General features: G+C 40.2%; 1 protein-coding gene across 1 annotated transcript in view; it reads right to left on the bottom strand.

The window, feature by feature from the left end:
* Positions 1 to 21,595, bottom strand: part of ENPP2 (ectonucleotide pyrophosphatase/phosphodiesterase 2) — a 110,250-nt gene that overhangs the window by 21,348 nt on the left and 67,307 nt on the right. Inside the window, 8 exon segments of the mRNA XM_057736110.1 lie at positions 2,155 to 2,339; positions 3,442 to 3,529; positions 3,694 to 3,781; positions 6,357 to 6,484; positions 7,195 to 7,226; positions 10,511 to 10,636; positions 13,503 to 13,611; positions 20,700 to 20,772. Coding sequence (XP_057592093.1) covers positions 2,155 to 2,339; positions 3,442 to 3,529; positions 3,694 to 3,781; positions 6,357 to 6,484; positions 7,195 to 7,226; positions 10,511 to 10,636; positions 13,503 to 13,611; positions 20,700 to 20,772 — 829 coding nt within the window.

A 21,595-nucleotide genomic window follows, 5' to 3' on the forward strand; every position in this document is an offset into this window, starting at 1 on the left:
CCCAAACCAACTTATGAAATTGCTTTTTCTAAAGCTGAAACATCCTGACTCAAAAATTCTGAAAAGTCACGGTTCTGCAAGTCCATCTCCCACTATATATCCTAGAGACACTCTAGCACACGTGTACAAAACAACATCTGCGGTGATGTCTACTGCAGCACTGTTTGTAAGAACAAACAGCTGGAAATTACCAAATGTTCTCAAATCGGAAAATGAACAAAATCATAATGGTGTAGTTATACAATTAAATATTAACTATTAGTGGTGAAAATGAATGAGCTAAAACATCATGTATTAACATGCATAAATCTCAAAAATACAATGATGAACAAATAAAGGCAGGATACATATAGTATAACAGCATTTACATAGAAATATAAAATATCCCAAACTATACTATAGGTTATTTTAGGGAATTATACTAAAGGTTACTTAATACATTATTTAAGAGTTACGTACGTATGGAGTGAAAGTATAGAGGTCTGCATGGCCATCATATACACTATATTCAGGATATTAGTTACCTTTGGGGTAGGAAGGAAGTGGGATTGGGGTGGGGGGGTGTCACGTGGAGCTTCCATTCGATCTGTAATATTTTCTTTTTCACACTGTGTGTATTGAATTATCCATCTTATTCATCTCTAGACCTTTTCAATATGTCTGTATTTTTTTTAAGAAAAGGAACGTAGTCTTTTGGAGAAACTATGACAGAATAAAGATGATCTAGAATCCTCTAAAATGGTTTAAGATAACATAACCAAAATATTTCTTGTTTCCCAGAAGGAAGGTAATTCAGAAAACAAGATACAGCTAATAGATGCCTCTAAAAAATATAAGTGGAATTCACTTCAAAGACCACTTCCTGTTGACGCTGGCAACTAAATCCTCCAGCTGAGGTCTTAGAATTACCTGCTTTATACTAATTAGCCCTGTTAGTTCTCATCAGGAGGTAAAGTAGGAGTGTTTTTTTTTAAAAAAGGGGAGGTAGGGAAGAAGAGCAAACTTCCTCCCATGGTGGGTCTCTCAGACTGTGGCTCCTAGGTCCCTAGGAATCCTAGAAGGTAGCAGATGATCAGGGAGGGTGATAGACCAGTAGAAAAACTATTTTGCATTTTTCTGAGGTCTAATAGAAAGATTATACATTTCCCGCTAATAAAACCACACATGCAAAAATAACAAGATTGTTTGCTTTATGTTGGAACCCTATCAACTCAGTGTGGTAACACTGGTTGTATCTTGTCAGAAGCACTGATTGGCAACTATAAAGATCTTCAATCAATAAAAAATCCAATAAGCAAATCACTACTGAACACCTGTAGTCTGTTTCGATAACTGTGCAAGCACGATGTGCTGGGTCGTTCCTATCTGTATGCCCACCCCCACCCTGCTGCACCCTTCCCTACCCTGCTCTATGCCCTGGGAGACTGACCTCTAGGGACTGCATCGAAGAGCCAGCTTGCCCTCAGGCTGGGCTCCAACAGTGAGAGGCACCAGCAGCGGATTGGGGGGGGGGGGGTCCGTTAATTCCCCCAGCGTCCTCTCTACCATTCTGCAGTGTGTTCACTGCACAGATCTTCCAGGTTCCACAGTTCCTGCCTGTACAGCTCTTTCTCCGCGTGCTGGTAACGGCTCCCTCCCGTTATTGTTGAGACCTAAGAGTGGTACCCTATCAGCCCCAGGGTGCTTCACCATCCCTCATCGATTTCCCTCTACCCTGCCAGTCCTTGAAATAGCCTTCTCATTAAACATGACGGAAACAATCCCTTTAAACCTTCTTTAAAAACCTCTTCTGCATGGGCCATCTGTTTCCCATTGGGACCGTGACGGATGGACATGTGATCCAGGTTGAAAAGAATAAAAAAATGTTTGGTTGGGGATTGTGACTCCACAGAACAGCATTATGAATGCTACCTTTTGCTTTTTATTGTCTATGCCTGTGCTGTCCAACATGGTAGCCACGAGCCACACATGGCTCTTTAAAGTCACTAAACAAAATTAAAAATTTAGTTCCAAGTGCTCAAAAGCTACATCTGGCCAGCGCCTACCATTGTGGGCAATGCAGATATACCATTCATATCACAGAAAGTTTTTTGGACAGCACTGTTCTACACCCAACAGTCTCCTCCACGATAAAACATAAAAAGAGTATTCTACCTTTGGCTCTACCTTATCATCACAGGTACAGCCCAGGTCAAAATCAGACTGAAGGTACATAATCCCCGGGTAACTGGGTCTGGTAACTTCCTCTGGCATGCTCGGTCTGAACGTGTTAGTACGCAGGAGATGGTTCAAACTTCCATGGGTCCCATTATTAGGAGCTGGCTTCAATCCCAGGAGATCTGATGAGAAGAAAGAAAAGAGCCAGGTACTTTGTAACTATTTTTGCTGAGATATGGAGAGAGTCAAAACCATTCACCTTCCAAGAGCCTGAAAACTTGGAACACAAATTAGAATTGGATAAAACCAAATTTAGATGGTAGGCTCGCTTCTCACGTCCTAAATCATTCTTTCCTGATCGTGTCTTGGCAACAACTTTCTGAAAGAGCATGTTCACTGCCTGAGTATAAAGAGAGACATTCCCAAAGAGAGAGCGTGAAGGAAGAGGACCTTCCTTAGCTACTGCCTGTGACTGTGATACTTACAACCCATCAGCGTCAGTTTCATTGCCTTTCTGCTTCTCTGTGAGACTTTGTACCCCGAATTTTGAAGTGGAGCTTCTAATCAAGAAATAACCTCGCGTCTGCCCTCTCATGCACTCCACAGAAGTACGGGGACAAGAGGAGGCTTTGGCCTTGGGCCCTGAAGTGCCGCCGTGAAATGAACAGGCTGATTTCACAGCAAGTGAAATGGTTGCCAAGCAAGCATACAGTGACTTGCCTAAGCTGAGAGGTGGGGCAGGGGAGAGCTAGCTGCCAAGATGGGAAGAGAACCCAGGAGCCCCGACTTTCAGACTCCCCCTCTAACCACCGGACTGGCACTCCCTTACTAAATAGGAAAAGTTGTCCTCATTCAGCAACTAGAAACTCAAGGAAGAAAAATAATTAGGAGCACATAAATAGCTGGCTAGAATGCAAGCTGGCAAAATTTTAACTGGGCTGCAATGGGAGAGATGGAGGTGGGAGAAAGCTCTGTGCCGAACTCTTGCTTCACCCGGCCTCTGACCAGTGGTGTCAAACTGTAATGCTATGTTAGATCAGCCGGAGGCTGCCAACAGCAACACTATGAAACCTCCCCATTAGTCAACTGTTGAAGGAAGACAAAGAAGCCTTAGAAGGGGATGATATTCTGTCCCTTGAACCAATGGGCATACTGCAACATTTTTTTGTGAAAAGATGAGGTGATCCCAGGAAACAGACACCTCATTTCTTTCTCTGACGTTGAAAGAAATTCAGACATTAACTCAAGATTGCTTTCTTGGTTTTGATGAAATAAGTGACTTACCGCACATAACATTGTAAAGTTCAATGTTTTCAAATGGAGGCACTTTAGTCTTGTACTTAAATGTTGGGCCATAACCTACAAAAACAGTCTTCCAGAAGAAAAGAAAACAAACAAAACAATTAGGCATTGCTAATATCCAGTAGCAACCCCTCCTCAACTTATGAATGCCTTGCAAACTTCTCTCACACCACCCTTCCCATCCCTTCTTGGAATCGCTAAGACACACTTCGATTCACAGTTCTGGGAACATACCTGCATACTGTTGACCTTGTTATCAAATCCATGGTCTCCCTGGAAAAAACATTTTCCCGATGGTTTCTTATAAACATCCAAAGGTTTCCTAGAGCGAAACAATAGTACGGTCAGGATTTCTCATAAAATCTGATAAAAATAAGACAAAACAAACAAAACAACCGTGCACAAAAAAATTTCTACGCAGTGGATTTTACAAGCATATTCTTCTCCATTTTAATGGCATCATTCCTGTGATGATGAAAAGATGATCCTGTTCTTTTGCCCCAAGTGCTTTACTTTGACAATCAGCCCAGGACACATTGGGACCCGAAGTCCTGGTACCCTCCTCATACCTCGTGCTTGCATTGAGCAAAGCACCGGTCACAGGCACAGACACACCTTGTAAGTACTGAACGTTCCGTTCCAGACCACCGCAATAAAGAGAATACCTTAATAAACCAAGTCACACAAAGTTTTTGGTTTCCCAGTACATATAAATTTATATTTACACTATACTATAGTATATTAAGTGTGCAATAGCATTATGCCTTTAAAAAAAAAAAAACAACAATGCACGTGCCTTAATTAAAAATAGTGCTGCTGGAAAAGTGGCACTGATAGACTTTCTTGGTGCAGGATTGCCGCAAACTTTCTGTCTGCCTATGTGCTTCACTATCTCCAGGACTGTAAGATTCTCCACTCTGGGACCACATTTGTCTGGTTCACTTCTATACACCCATCACTATGCTCCATGGTAAGAACACAGTTGACACTTTTTAAATATGTGATGTTTAATCAGTGAATGGAGATCTGCATTCTATAAAAATGTTTGCACACAAATTTACTTATCAACAAATTTACCTAGTAATACCGCCAGAGAGTATCACTGAGTGGTAAGCTTAATATATGTAATGGTGGCATAGCTAACAAAAGTCGAGCCTCACCTAGACAGTACCTCTATTAGAAATAGAAAACAGAAACTTTGCTCTCTGGACAGCAAAAGATTTTGAGCTGCCTTGTTGGGACAGGAAGATGCCTTTTGCTTGAGAGTCATCTAGCACTTTTCCAAAACATTTTCGTGTTTATTAAGACAAATATTTCCTAAGTACCTATAGGTACATCACCCTGAAGTAAAGTGCTTGGAGGAAAACAAAGAAATTAAGCTTTTGGGTCTCTGCTCTTAGGAAAAGTACTTTCAGCTTGGGATAATAAGATATGTGCATATAATAACTCAACAATTCAAGGATTAAATTGAAAATATTTACTGCTAATTAAAATGCCTGGCTTTGGTCTACACTAATTTGCTCAACTGTCTTCATCTTTTACTTAACTCCTACTCAACTCCCAAGTTTTCTTCACGGAAACCTACCAGTGAGGGAGATTGGGATTGACATATGTACACTACTGATACAATGTATAAAACAGATAACTAATGAGAACCTACTGTTTAGCACAGAGAACTCCACTCAGTGCTCTGTGGTGACCTAACCGGGAAGGAAATCCAAAAAAGATAGATATGTATATGTATAGCTGATTCACTTTGCTGTACAGTAGAAATGAACAGAACATTGTAAAGCAAATATACTCCAATAAAGATAAAAAAAATAAATAAATAAAAAGTCATCACCATAAAAAAAGCAAAAGAAAAAGAAACCTACCAACAGTGCTAATTCGCTCTCTCTTCCAAGGTATCCCATACTCAGATGTATTCAGCCAAGCCATTTTGGTCACATTTTCGTTTCCCTGAAGACTCCCCATGTCTGTTCTAAATGATCTCAATAATTTCTAGTCTACATACATAATCTCTTCATAATCCTACATATTTAATTCTACGTACCCCCTGGCAATTACAGAGTGATATTTATGTATTTGTCACATGTGTCTTCCTAGATGTTCTGTACTGATGCAAGCTCTTAGAGAAGACACATTTTCTTGTTATCTTCTTCCCTTGTAAACTTAAGTACCAAGCCAGAGTGCATCTAGTAGTTGCTCAATTATTACTAATTAATTAATTGCTAATTAATTAAGACTGAGTCACAGCACTTTTCTTAAAGAGCAAGTCAGAGCAACAGTGAGTGTGAAAGGGCTGCTCCCAGATTTGTGTGAAAGTGATTAAGCTTTGGATGATTAACTCTGGAACTGGTTAGAGCTTCTGGACACATCCTACATCAGATTCAAGAGCAAGAAATAGTCTCTTCCATATTGGAGAGTCTTTTGTAGTTCAAAACAAGGCAAACATCTGAAATAGTTAAAGCAATGTAAAGCATGCCTATGGTAACAGAGGTTTTAAGATTAATAACATTTTCTGAACTCTTCTATAAATGTCGCTACAAGCTAAATCTCATCAATGGAGACCAAATCAGTCCAGTGTGGAAGGCAATGTCCCAGGCATATGTTTGACTTAAGTAATAAGAATAGAATGTAAATTTGAAAAATGAAAGAGAGAGACAAACATACAAGGATGCACTGAGGGGCTACAAAGAGCCACGGAGATGCTGAGACCAGGAACACAGAGATATATTGCTTCAGAATTAATTGTTTATCCAGCATAGAACTCTTTGAAAATGATGAGATTTCCAACCGAGATTTCTTTTTAGAATCGCTAAGGACCTTAAAGCACTCCAGCTGCCAAAGGGGTGGTTATGAAGGTGAGAAACAGGGACAGCCTATCCCCAAGTTACCTTGCAACATGCCATCTGCGGTCCACCAATAAATGGACATCCTCAATTCTTCTGTTGTTGGCATAGTGCAAACGTTTAGGAAGGTGCTGCTTCATGTAAGGCTTAAAATGTTGATCTGGTTTTTTACACTGAAATATAAATGTATACTGACTTTTAGATGGAGTGTCTTCTAGAAAAGTCCAAGACATTTTCTCTCTAGAAAGCAGAAGGAGGTTTTAAGTCAAATGAAAGGCTAGTTAGTGAATAAGTGGAATTTGTTACCCCCTATCAAATAATAAAAGCTGAAAATAGATCCATAGGGGATTAGACAGCTTTGAAGAAGACACAGAAGGTTATCAGAGGGGAGTTAGAAATTTTTAAGATACATTCCTGACTCGTGGGACCACCACCAAGAGCAAGTCAAACTCCAAGGCTTTTCCCAAATGCTTTGAGTCAAGGGATGGGGAGGTGCGGTGGGCAGGGAGGAGGAGGCATGTTCAGGCCCATGTGATTACATTCTTAAGTGCTTTTAAGGTCTCTATACCAGACAGGGAAATGATGGAACAGGGTGGTGGGCAGATCTGGTTCAGAAAGAGTAAGGAACTGTTTAATCATGAATGAATACCTTTCAGCCGTAATGGCAAGATCAAATATTCTCATTTTGTATCGTTGCCAAGACCATCAGGGAGCCTGCAGCTGTCCACAGGCCAGAAGTTTTGAAAGCTCTTAGGGAAGCAAATATCCAGGGTGGCAGGGCAGTAAGGAAGATGTTCCTCTCACCCGACAGGGGAGGTGAACAAGGAGGTGAGTGTGTGGAGGCTACTCCAAGGGCACAGGCCTGGTGACATGCAATACTTACCGTGAGATTAGCAATAATGACTTTAGGGTCATCTATTCAAAGAGAGAAGGAGAAAGATTTCAAAAGAGTTGACAATAATCACTGAGTTGACAATAATCATTTCTGCAGTGAGAGACTCGATTCTCTCTCTCTCTTTTTTTTTTTCGCCTAGAAGAGTTATCATTTTAGGTTTTGTTTAAAATACATGTAAAACTGTGTGTGGGTATTTAATATTTCAGTAAGTGAAATGCATCAAAATCAGTGGAACAATTCTTATGGTAAATGTCCCTGCTACGTCCAGGTCAACCGTTCCGGAAGGGAATTCCTCCTTCCAGAACACCAGGATGTTGCTGGGTATGTTGCTTCTTTAAATTCTCTCAAATGGTCCCTCTGGAGCCTGGATCGAGTTTACTTGAAATTTAACATCAGGAACTAAACTGGGCATTTGGGGCTTTTAATGTAACTTCCTATACATCTGCAGATCTTTGAAACATGCGATCATCCACTTTCAAGATGAATCTTCTAATCCACTGAGTTATGTTTTTCTAAAGGGAGTTTTGTTTCTTCAGTAATATCACAGGTCTAATTACATAGGTGGCTGCCCCTTTCCAGTCACAGACACACGTGTGCACCTCCTTGATTTTCACTACCAGCAAACAAAGGATATTTTAGTCAATACCCTGAACTAGCTAAAAGCAAAACTATGTAAATGATGGCTGTGTATAAACTGTGGACAGGATTACATTATCTGAAGGTCCCCTTCTTGGGGGGAGGGGTGGGGAGAAAGAGGAGATTGTAGGTTGGTTGGATTTTGTTTTGTTTTCCAAAAATTTGCTTCAGCATGTCATTATAGAATCAGCAGAAAAGGAAAGCAGCGTTCAGAAGAGATACTGACAGTCATGAGGCAACCAGCCCTGGAATATAAACATCAGTGCAGCAGGTCAGGTCTCTGCAGTTTCCTGCTGCATCCCCAGGGCCTGGTGCCTCGTAAGCACTGAATAAACAATTGCTAATAAATGTAAATAAGTATTTGTTCATGTTTGTTGCAAATGCATGAATAAGCTTGCCTTGCAGCATAAATATGTACTCGTCAAAGACAATGTTCAGAATCTCCGTTCTAAAGACATGAAATTCAAAGATAAATGTGGATTCCCTTCTGCTTACACTGGGGCTAGAATTTAGTTGCATCTTTCAGTGCCAAGCAAATAATGGTAGCAACGATAATTAACCCAAATTGTGTCCATACCTTGCGCAGTCTCTCTGTAAGAGCTTTGCAGGCACTGTCTCTCTGGCCATTCACAACTGCTCTGCTGGGAGGTAGGTATCATCAGAATCCTCACTAAGCCAGGAGGCCTCTAGATGCTGGGGGCAGGGGGCGGAGGTAACGTGCACCCTGGGACCCTGCTGGCAATCTGGCTGAACAGGCCACGCTTTGAACCTCTACACTCTGTGACCTCATAAACCACAGTCCTCAAAGGGACCAAACAGACTGAGTTCATATGCTTGAATAATGAAGAAAAACAAATAGCATAGGGTAGTTTTGTGCTCAGACAAATCCCAGAGAACTTCTAGGAAATAACAAATGCCTGAGTCCATGTGTGGAACACCAATCCTTCAGTTCTGAAATACTCAGCCCTCTCATGCTAACTGCTCCCGGAGAGCAGAGGAGGCCCGGAGCACAGGGTGGTGGTGAAGAGCCAGTTAAGCATCTGGGTTTAAATCCCAGCTCTGCCACTCACTGACTGTCATCCTCTGAGCCAGTTACTTCACCTCTCTCTGAGCCTTGATTGCTACTGTTTATAAGAGAAGATAATACCCATCACGCAGACCATTGGAAGGATTCACTAAGACGTGTATATATCTGGCTGAGAGAGTGATGTAACAAAAACACCATCGTCATAACCACCATTTACATAGCTTTGACTGTGTGCTAGATAGACACTAATCTAAGTGATATGTGGAGAATCTCTCATTTAATCTTCCTAACAATCCTTATGTTACAGATGAGGAGACCAAGGTACAGAGCATTTAAGTAGCTTGCCCAAGTTCACAGAGTGAAGCAGCTGGCAGAGCTGGGATTTGAACCCAGACATCCTGCCACCGTTGTCTGTGCTCTTAACCACCTCCCTCTATGGTCTCTCACAAAATGTATGAACATGTTTTTTAAAATACAAGACATTTAATCACTGGTAGTTATCATTTCACTAACCTCAGGAAAGTTTTTCTCCCCCCCAAAACAGCCTCCCTATTACTTTAACTGATGTCTTGAAATACCTTTCAACACAGACAAAGCCTTTCTTGCATAAGACCTAGAATGCAAATAGTAAATCAAGAGGTGCCGTAATGACTCTTCAGGCCATTCTGGAGAGGGCCTGCCTATCTCAAGTGAGCAGAGAAGAGAGGACATAGAGGACAGAAAAGGCATGGAAAAGAGAAGGCAGAGACACCAACATTTTGTTTATTTCACAAGGTTGCCTGGAGCTGACCTTGGAACAGTTCCCATTTGTGTTGACTCAGTAACATCGTTTGGGAAAAACTTAATTTTCCAAAGCTTTATGCTTGGTGCCAATGGTTTCTTATTCCCAAGGCTACAAATGCTAAAGGATTTTTCCCCCCAAATGTAGTATGTCTCCAGTAAAACTGTAGACTTCTCCAAAGCTGGGGTTGTAGGGCAGCACGTAAAAATCTTAGCCCATAAATCAAAGTTCTCAACAGCGGCATCTCATAACCCAAATGTGTAAAACAGAAGTGATAAGATTATTCCTGTTTATTTTATTTCTAATCTTTCAAAACAGCTGCCACTTTCCAAAGGCTTAATAGTTTCTGCTGCTGGCTTCTGTCAATCACTTTTCCAAAGGTGAAGAGTTCCGTTCCACCAGGCTCCTTAGGAAGGTTTGGGGTCTGCGGGTACTTCTGCCAGCCCTGTCACAGACTCCCTCACTTCAGCTAACGAGTAAGCCTGATCCTCTTGTGGGAACGTTTTTCTCTAGTAAACAGAAGTTTATGGTTATACACATGCCTCAAATTAAGTGTATTTTCCACATGATAAAAACAAGAGCAAATATTTATATAATGCTACCAGGGGCCAGGAACTGTTTCAAGTGATACACGTAGATTTATTGTCACAACAAACCTGTGAGCTAGATGCTATTATAATCCCTTTTTTCAGATGAAAAAACACTGCGGTTTAGAGTTTCAATGACTCACTCAAGTTCACTCAGCTAAGAAGTAGCAAAGCCAGGATTTCTACCCAAATAGTCCAGCTTCAGAGAACAAGCCCTCTCTCACCCCACTACAACACCCTTCTAACAACTTAGTATTTTAAGAGTCAACTTACATTTAGCATTATTGCTAAATTTGGGTCGAATTCTTCCTAGAGTTCCTGGCACTAAAGTAATGTCATCCACATTAGTTAGGTAATTGCTCAAGAATTCAGTCCTATCACATGTGACATCTTCCATTCCTATAGGGAGGGGAGAAAAAAGTATTTTCAGGCAATCGTAAAATTAAAATCTCAGTACAGACACTAAAAGTAACGTTCAGGTATCTCCTTAATTCGTTTTTAACAGCTTAACGTGAGGATCCCTCTCTTTTGAGATTTCTTAACTTGACTTTGAATTTTTTAAGGCTTCTTTATATGATCTTTTCATCAGACATTGATTTAGTCACATCATCTGGCAGCACTAGAAGGCTGAAAATGCATCATCTCAATTCTCATTTTAAATCACTCACCAAGAACAACAAGATAAAGGAAGTAACCATGATCTTTAAGGAAAAAAAAAATCTATTTACACAGTCATTATGAAAAAGATCTATTCTTTAAAAAAAAAAAAAATCCCAGATTGCTTTAAACTCTTCCCAGCTGGGGGTGGTGTAAATAACTGGAATATACAGTTCTGTGTCTCTTTTACAAAATGTCATTTTCCAACTCTCTCCCTCTCTAATATATCTTCTGACTTGAGCACATAATCACCAGTCCTCACTCTGCCTCCACTGGTGGCCTGGGATGTTACTGACAAAACAATACTGGCAACAAGAGAGAGAAAGAAACATATCAGCCCCAGTGACCACCCAAACTGGAAAACAAAATAAGGCTGAAAACAAGCTGTAAACAATGTAACCAGTTAAAACTGAAAGCTAGCAACTAGAACACAAAAAGGGTCTAGGTAGGGAATTTTTTAACCAACAAATATTACCCCCACCCACCCATGATTTGTTTCCTGCCTTCCATCAAGGAAAATTTCTTGATCAATATTAAAAAATAAATAAAAACAAAAACAAACTCAAATCTTAGAATCACAAATTATGGAGGCTGGAAGAGAACTTTATTGTCATTTCAGAATTTATGAGATGAGATGAAGCTATAAAGATTTAATATATTGCTTTGTACAATCCAGTATCTGAATATTCTTTAAGAGAGAGAACATAAATGATTCTGTAAAGGATTCCCTAAGGTTTTGCAATAAAGGAATATAACTCAGAGTAGCCCAGATCTGGTAAAATTCAAATTATCACCTTTTGGGATCCCAGATCCAGACACTCCTTTTTTTAACATAAATTGGAAGGAAGAGAGAGAAAACCATATCCCAACATAGCACAAGGGCTATATATCTTGCCTTTTAACATTTGAAATTTCAGGAAGAAAATTAAAACAATAAACAGCTATCATGTTCAAGTACAATGCTAATCCAGGAAGGGGAAGTCTAAACACATATCAGTGGAAGACTAGAAGGATCTTCTATTTGCTACCTTTCCAAGTCACTCCAGTGGTGAACCATCTCTCTTGCTTTCAAACTGCCTCTCAAGCATCATCGCCCTGCACCCTCCAGACTAACTCTGTATCAGTGGTGTTGTGTTCTCACTCTACAGATGAGTAGGCTGAAACTTGGAGAGGCTTTTAAGTGGCACAGGGCAATCTGAACTCCACTGCAACTCATGCTTACTCCAGAGCCCGGGCTCTGAAACACGAGACAATACTACCTTTTAAGAAAGAGACGCTGTGTCACTTATTCATCTCAGAAGCCTGCACACTGGCAAGACAAGGTTTTAATCTCGCCAAGACTTTTACGATACAGTGCTCCAGCATGTGACTCATTGCAACCCATCTACTTCTCAGACATCTGGCTCCATCATGTGACCAAATGCTCTTCACACCTCTGGGCAACTGAAATTGAATCAGCTGTGTCACAGGCTCCAGATGCTCTGTCCTATCTGCCGCTCTCCACCAAGCCAAACCCATGGAGCATGATTTTGCAGACGGTCACATTTAGTCCCTGCAAAAGAGCAAGTTTGTTCTAGGGCTTTTTTTTTTTTTTTTTTTAATTTCTCATAGGTCTTTTAGAACATTCTATAAAGAAAACTTCAGGCCCAGAGCAGAGGTTTGATTAGGAAGAGTTATCTGCCCTTCTTAACAGAACTACGGAGTCAACTAATTTTCTTCTTCGAAACCCTCTCCTAGAAGGGAGCATCCCCATATTGCAGAGTCATGACTTCAGTGTGCTAGTTCTGGGATGCAGGAGGCACTCTCCGGAACTCAGTCTGCACACTGACATAAGAATGCTCTCTGATGCACAACCCCACCCCCCAGCTCTATAAGCATATAATGTTTATGATGCTCTTGACCCATGATTTTTTCTACTTTACACAGTGATTTAGAAAACTGCTTCCGAAACTGCTTCTTCCTCTCTTTCACAGTCTTCTGTCCTGAAACAGGATCCTCTGATTTGGGTCTTGAATTCACTCAGTGAATGCACAGAAATCATTTCACTTACATGCCACTTCTTTGACAGGAAGCCTATGTCTCTACCTTTTTATCATATTTAGATTGATTTTTTAGCCATATAAACTCTGTGGGCTCCTTCTGGGGATGTGGCTAGCAGGGGGATGTCATATTCAAGAGGAAGCTCATGATATCACAAGGAAACTGTCTGCAGCTCTTTTTTTTTTTTTTTTTTTTCCGGTCACATTGTGCAGCTTGTGGGATCTTTGTTCCCCAACCAGGGATTGAGCCCAGGCCCCGGCAGTGAAAGCACCCAATCCTAACTACTGGACCGCCAGGGAATTTCCTGCAACTTTTTAATAAAAGACAGATTTTCTTAGAAAGGCTTTTCCTGCAAAGAATAGGAAGATACAGAAAGTCCCTGGTTTTGATCGAAATGAACGCAGGGTCATGTCAAGTCGTCTCAGTTTTGAGTTACGGATTGATTTCTTTTCCCATCCTGAAGAAAGCAAGAAGAAGGAAGAAGAATACAACCTGGGATTCTGAGGGCAAGTGTTTTGCCAACACCATCAGAAACATTATCTATCTGCATAAAGAAACAAAGCTTTACCATGGTCTCCAACAAAGATGACATTTACACAGCGATGCAGCTTTAGTTGTTTCAGTCCGTCCATTAATTGCCCCACTGTTTTGTCAATATCTCTCAGAGGATTTGTCATCTGGAAAAAGGAGCAAATTAGTCCCTGAAGGGTTTTTTTTTCCTTGCAGTATCTCATAGATCTTCTACCCCTAGAACATTCTGGAAAGAAAACTTCAGGCCCAGAGGCAGAGCTTTGTCTAGGGAGATTTTCTTGCCATGCTTAATGGAAATCTGGTCTAAGCACTTTTATTTGTATCCTTTTAGGAACATAAAACCTCTCCTCATCCAATCCTGTTTAAGATTCTTTGCCATAAAAATAGAAATATTAAGGGCAATTATTTCTTTAGAGATAAAATAGCCTTTCTAAAATATAACAATGTTCTTCAAATCCAAGAATTTTGAAAGTGAGCAGGAAGTCAGATGGACACGTTAAGCCTCCTGTCCCCTACCTGAAATCACCTAGGCTTTGAACCATGGCAAGAAGATGGAAGCTAAGTGAATCAAAAGCAGTTCTGAGGTTAAACTGTAACCTTCCCGGGGTGCCAAATTAGAGCATCATTAATACAATAGGATCCATCTAGTGTTCCAAAAAATCTTAGACAACAACAGATTCTTAATAGAAGGACCTCTTCTAAGAAACAAGCTACTACCTTCTCCATTGAGTCCCTTTCAAGCTGCTTTTGAGTAAAATAAATATCTACAAGCATCAAACTTAAACAGAAGTGAATCATTGAGCTTGTTCTAGAAGGTTTCTTATTTATCCTAACAAAAAATGAAAACTCAGTTCTTTGAAGAACATTTCCAAAACATAAGAATCATAATCCATCTCTCATGGTCTTGCTTCGAATGGAAGTTTCTGATAGCATGAACGCCCCCGCATACTGGAGACTTCCCTCTCCTTCTCATCTCTGTGCAATGGAAAGATTTTCAAGAAACATCCCATCAGACAAACACTTGACAGAACTTTAGCTCAATCTGACAACTTAGCTACAATCACACACGTCCACTCAAGATGACAGAGATAAGAACAGAAGGGGGCTTCCCTGGTGGCACAATGGTTAAGAATCTGCCTGTCAATGCAGGGGACATGGGTTCAAGACCTGTGCTGGGAAGATCCCACATGCCATGGAGCAACTAAGCCCACGTGCCACAACTACTGAGCCTGTGCTCTAGAGCCCAAGAGCCACAACTACTGAAGCCCTCATGTCTACAGCCAGTGCTCCGCAGCAAGAGAAGCCACTGCACTGAGAAGCCCGTGCACCACAATGAAGAGTAGCCCCCACTCTCCGCAACCAGAGAAAGCCTGCGCGCAGCAATGAAGATCCAACATAGCCAATAATAAATTAATTAATTAATTTAAAAAAAAAGAATGGAAGTGATCTGTATATCTTTTTTTCCTCAGACCCATAATCTTATCTTCTCAGATGACTCAAGACCTTTCTTCATATCATGTCATCAGTAAAATTGGGTGCAATTTTGTATTTCTTCATGACAGGAGTCAGTATTTCAAATTCTGTCCCAAGCAGTAAGTCACAAGTGAAAATTTCAGAATGCTATATACAGTACGATCTGAAGAGACTAATGGAGGGTGGACTTAGTGATATTTGCTTCTGAGTAAACCATGCTCTCCTCTAAGACCTTCACCCAGACAAAGAAATATGAAATGCACAACTACGTCAACCCTTGGTAACAAATTAAGTGCCTTGGAGGTATCTGGAGGTTTCGAGAAAAGTAACAACCTATATAGGCTATTCTGAATGTAATGGAAAGAGTACACATTGCTCATATTTCTATAAGAAAACACACCCAACTCTATCTATCCATTGGTTCCTCTCTCCTTCTGTTTTAGCTCTTCCCTTGTCTATCACTTAAGACCTCTTCTGAACTTGGAAGGTACAGACCACTAACCTAATCCAATATTCTATTGAGTTCTAATCTCTACTGTCTCAGAGGATTTCCCCGACTACCTTGCTGGGGAACCAAGAACCAAGGCTACAAACAATTGTGACAAATTCTATGAAAGAGTGCAAGCAAAACCAGTAGCTTTCTTAACACTCATTCAAGCCTAAATGTTCATACTAGTCTGGGGGCAACTAACTCTAAAGAAAGTAGAAAGTTTTGTGGGGTTTTTTTCCCTGGCCGAAAGTTCAAGAAGTCTTCACACCAGTGTTAACCTCTGAAGTACCAGATTCTCCTGGACTCAAAGCCAAGGATTGACATACCAGATTTTTTTCTGAAACGTATTCAGCTGATTTTCAAACCAAGGCACTGAAGGAAACCTTCAACTCAGACCTGCCCGCCACAAAGCTTTGGAACAATGGATAAACTTACTTTGTCCTGATGAGTTTCCGCAGCATAATGATCCATCCTATGTAATTTTCTTCTTCTTTTCTTTGGAGGAGTAACTGGTCTTTCCTGTCTCCTCTTAGGGGTAACCTTCCTCTTAGGTCTCTTAGCCGGAGTAAAAGCTGAACCATAACTACTCTCCTGTACTGGCGGATAGAGATGTCTGGACTCAGAAGCCGTCTGTCCCTCTGGGTCAGATGATAAAGCTCAGACTTTGCCATCTGGGGTCAGCAGAGTCTTAGTTTAAAAAAAAACTAAGACTCCTTAAGTGAGAAAAAAGTTGGTGTGAGGGATGATTCGGCGAACTCTACAGAGAGAAGCCTCCTAGATCAATCTTGGTGCTGCTGTTACAGCTTCTCCACTGAGAACAAGAATATAATTTAAGAGAATCTGGTCGTGTGGGTCTCTTTTGGCTGGGGAGCCTATGTGTGGACATACCTGATGGTGACACCGAGTTCTGCATTCCATAACTCCTGCGTTACGGAGAGACCAGTCCTTGGTTATGAAAAGTTCTCCATTTATAAAGTACTAGCTGAAAACTAAATAGAATACTAGTCCCTTAGTCATTTCAAGGTGCAAAAGGATTCATGGAGGTGGTTCCAATTCAGATTCCGACAGGTATCCGTTCAGACCACCAAATATATCCTTCGTTGGAAAGGATCAGGAAAAAAAATTTCTAAACCAAGGACGGAATAAAACATCAATACCAAGTGGTCCTCCTTGGTCATTAATGGACTTCCACACATCGGGAGAGAGAACGTCCCAGGGATAATTTAGGTTTCTGGTAGAGAGGAATTCTGAGCCAAGAGGTAACCATAAATAGGACTGTCTTTTTTAAAATCCTCTTGCAAAATTAGGTAAAATGTAAAAAGTCATCAAGATCTCTTCATCGTGGTATATATATTTATCAAGAAAGAGTCTACTTATACTCTCTCTGTTAGACAGTCCCCTTTTGGTGGCGGTTGAGGGCTAGCGGCTGCACTATGCATTTGTTTTGAAAATCTAGCAAGCTGACACGTAAACTGAAGATAAGGAAGATAACCTTTTGGGACTTTCAAATGCTGGAGCAAAACAGGCCCCTGATTTGCTGATGGTGCAAAGGTGAATTAAAGCAGCAAGCCCTGCTGTCTACCTAGCTGATTTCTCTCGGGGGGACCGTTCCGAGAATCATTCAGATGCAAGGAGGGGCAGGAGGAGGAACGATGTTAGTGTATCCCAAAAAGGGAGGCCATCTGCCATGCGATTTCACTGTTTCCAGAGCAAGCCACTGCAAAGGCACCTCCACGGCTGTTTCATCCTCTCTCTCCGGCACAGCGATGGAAAGACACAGCCCCACAGACTCTGGTTTGGTTTTTCTTTTTTTTTTTTGGTTTTTTTTTTTAATGCTTCTAGTTTTAGCCAATTCCCCATGACATGAGAAGCAAAAGGAAAAAGAGGGTTTACCATTTCACGGTTACCAAATACATTCAGCTAGCGCTCAAGTCTGCCCATCAGGCACTCGGCCATTTGCAAGAGACCTCAACATTCCGAAGGCTCCAAAGGCGAGCCCTTCCGATTGCAGCGGGTTAGAGGAGCAGCAGGACAAACAGGATTTTAGTCAAAATGAGTTTTCATCCAGGGATTATATTGCATGTATTTCCTTCTTCAAATGTTAGAGGTAGACGAAAGCTAAGTTTTCACTGACCAGCCATACTTTAGTCTGACTTCAGAAGATTTAGCCTGAGGTTATTAAAAGGATGGGAAGGAGAGGGGCAAATTTCCCTGCTTTTCAGAAGGATACTTTGCCATCTGGAGGTAGAAACTAGCCAGCCAAAGCTCTGCCTCTAGGCCTGAAGAGCAGCCGAACAAAGAGTCACAGAGAAAGCATAAAAGCTCAAAGAGAAAAAAGATTGCGCCAATAACCAAAAGCAAGCATCTTTTCTGAACATTCACCATTACACTATGAAACCAGGAGCAATACACCATTTCTTGAAGCTATTAGCCCAATGATTGGTCATCTCTTTCAATAACCTTTGCGAATTGTCCTGAAAAAAGTATACTCAAGTATTAAGCGAATAAAGCACAAACTTCAACTGTGTTGGAGCACACAACATTTTGCTAGATTGAATCATTTTGATTAAATTTCAAATGCAAGGTGTAAAAGATAATGTCACTGATTTCAAAAATAATATTTCAGCTACATGCACAGTAAATGTAGATGAGGGACATACAGGTAGATAAACCAATTTGTCTGCCACAAAAAAAAAAAGAGGTTTCACTGGCTTTGGTTTCATGTTTTAAAAGTATAAAGTGTTCTGTTTTTCTTTCAGTAAAAAATAAGGTTCCTAGAACCAAATGAGAAATTGTTGAAATCTGAAAATACCGTTTGCTTTTTTGGAAGAAAGTGACCTAGATCTCAGGTTATCATAACTGAAGATATATTCCAAGATAGCTCATCATAAGTGTTTTTTAACCCCATAGATATATGAGGATAATCCCAGTTACAAGAAGCATTAATACTAAAAAGAACATAGCATGAATACTTCCAACTCTTAATTCAAAAATACTCAGGAAAAAATGTTTGTATATTTATAAAAATCCCGAACATAGAACCATCATTATAGCAAATTAAAACATCCTATATTACGCTTAATTTATCACTGCTCGGTACTTAAAAAAACAAAAAACAAAACAAAACAAAAAAAACAGCTTTTAGTTTATTTATCGATCAAAACACACACTTTCAAGTAAGTAATTATAACTGAACTACACATATTAGAAATCCAGTGATGTTCATGGATAAAGAACATTCATTGCTAAGGCATATAACTTTCAAGGAAATGAAAATTATAAGAATTTTACCTCCCCTGTGTTGTAAAAAGCCAACGTTTGACATAAAGAAAAAGTTCTGTGTGGTTTGAACATAGTTGTCAATGGATTACTTTGCTTATCTCTTGGACTAAAAGAGAGTTAAAAGATCCTCTAGTCTGGAAGTCAGAAGTCCTATCTCCAAGGTCACTTACCAGCCAAGCAACTGCAGTATCACCCTAACCTCTTAAAGTACCAGTTTCTTGCTTTTAAAAGAATGGCTACACCAATCTCTGTTTGCCTATGCCACAGGGTCTTTTAGGGAATACTATTATTCAAACAAAATTGAACCCTTAAATAGGGCACATGGAACTGCTTAGGGTTTGGGGTTTTTTTTAACATCTTAATAAAATGTGGTTCCTGTTGTTCACTTTAGATTATCTCCAAGAAAAACCATCCTAAAGATAAAACAGCCATGCTTGCTCTGGCAAGAATAAGATTTGTGTTTCATGTACGCAGATGTTTATCTCATTTAATCATTTGTGTTTCATAATCATGCACCAGTGGTTAAACATCAAAGGAATAGGAAAAAGAGCATCAGACTTATATGACTTCCATGATTTAAGGCAAACTAAGAATGGTTTCACATAGCCTTTAGTTTCCAGTGCTTAAAGAAATCACCACTGAATTGATGTGAAAGCATTCAGAAGTATTTATGGCTCCTTAGCATTTACTGTCTTTGTTTAAACATGCTGCATTTTGGTCAAAAATACTTAAACCAAGACACACTTATCTGTATTTCCTTAGTTATCCTTACAGTGAACATAATAAACTTAATTATGGCCAACAGTGTTGCCATCAGCTATCAGAGAATAGGAGGTAGTTCCCATCATCAAAGAGTTTATGAAAGTCTCATCCAAAATCAAGTTTTAGTATGGTGATGTAGACCTCACTACCCTAGTAAGAAAGAGAGGTGGAAAACACTTAGAATATTAACAAAGATTTAGATTTGCAAATCCCAGCATATTTTAAAATGATCTATGCTGAAACACTGGGAAAATTTCCATCTCTCGATAAAAGAGGGAAATAATAAAATACCACCATCCCTTTCCCACCTTTGAAGTTATACTGGATACTAACTTACAAACAGATTGTCTTCTACTAAGATTCCTGAGTGTTTGATACAGGGGTGTCACGCTGCTCTGTTAAACAGATGCATGCAACAGTGTATTTCTCCCAATTAAGAATCTGTTTTCCTTGGGTGGGGGGGAATGGATATGTTCATATTCCTGATGGTGGTGGTGGTTTCACAGGTATGTAACTATGTCAAGATTTCTCAAATAAAAAACGTCCAACAAAGGGAGTCCAACTCGAGGATGGAAGATGCCTTAGAGGACTGGGACGGGGAGGGTGGGGGGGACTCAAGGGAGGGTGGGGGGGATTTGAGGGAGGGAGGGAATACGGGGATATGTGTATAAAAACAGATGATTGAACTTGGTGTACCCCCCAAAAAATAATAAATAAATAAATTTTTAAAAAAAAAGAAAAGAAAAGAAAAAAAAACGTCCAATGCGATCAGATTTTCCAGCTTGCTTGTACCTGCTGAGACTACTGAGCTGACCTACCCTCTCTGAACTGCATAACCATTTTAAGGGAACTGAAATTTAGTTGCAACGTTTTATATTGCAGGTTTCATCTCCAGATTCTTTTTCACTCCTATCCCAGTGATGGCAAATGCCAACCCTTCCCGATCCTTCATCTTTTGACTGATGCCTGCAGGGCTGGAATATAACCCCTCGTACGAACACCAAGTTTAGGATATGTTTGAATATCAAATCAATCTGAAATGAAGTTCCTGTAAAAAAAACAGGTATGTTTAAGATTCTTTTAAATGTTTTTACTTTTGCAGCTCTTTGACTCTGTATCCACCTTGCACATACAAATACCCTGAGAGACTTTGTACAAATCCTGAAATAAAGTAGATTGGTAGCCCAGGGACACAGGTTCTCCTCAGGCAGAAGATAAACTACTAACCTCAGGGCCAAAAGGGCCATATTTGTGTCCAGAGAAATCAGGTTGTTCGGAATAGAAGGCATAGACTGAAGGCCTATGGGAAAATGGGAAGGTTCAGAATCTCCCCCAAACCACACATAACAAACAGTATCAAATATCCCCACACATTACAAAAAAGTCCTCTCACATCAAGTTAATTAATCATCCAGCCACTGTCAGTCTTACTATGAAAAAAGTCTCTTGTGTTTCTTCTACTGTTTCCACACCTACCACCCCTACACCACCCACACCATGGTAACTGCCTGGTTACCACCTTCAGGAATAAAAAGTTATGAGTAAAATGTGAACGTATACTCAGGTCTTGGATCCTCAAGGTAATAGAGCCCCGTGATAATTCACGGGGCCATGCAATCTGCAGCCTGAAAGAACAACTCCATTCAAGCGAAAAGTCAGTCTTCTGGATTGGGAGTTTGGGGTTAGCAGATGCAAACTATTATATGTTGAATGAATAAACAATAAGGTCCTACTGTATAGCACAGGGAACTATATTCAACATCCTATGATAAACCACAATGGACAAGAATATGAAAAAGAATGTGTGTTTATATATAATATATACATATATATATAACTGAATCACTTTGCTACACAGTAGAAACGCACACAACATTGTAAATCAACTATGCTTTGATAAAATAAAATCTTTTTTAAAAGTCAGTCTTCATGATTCCCCAATCTTTGGAATGCTGCTGGGTTATTTATCAGAGCCAGGTACTCCGGTGTAGTGATCAGGATTAATAGCTGGAGTAATTCCTGTAATTAAATGATCCTCAATAACCTACGTCCATTATAACCTAAGTCCTTCTTAGGGAAGCCACGTTTAAGACTCAGAACCACAAAACTTGTAATAATACCAA

This window comes from Hippopotamus amphibius, chromosome 5 (assembly GCF_030028045.1).
Source record: "Hippopotamus amphibius kiboko isolate mHipAmp2 chromosome 5, mHipAmp2.hap2, whole genome shotgun sequence".
Taxonomy (NCBI): domain Eukaryota; kingdom Metazoa; phylum Chordata; class Mammalia; order Artiodactyla; family Hippopotamidae; genus Hippopotamus; species Hippopotamus amphibius.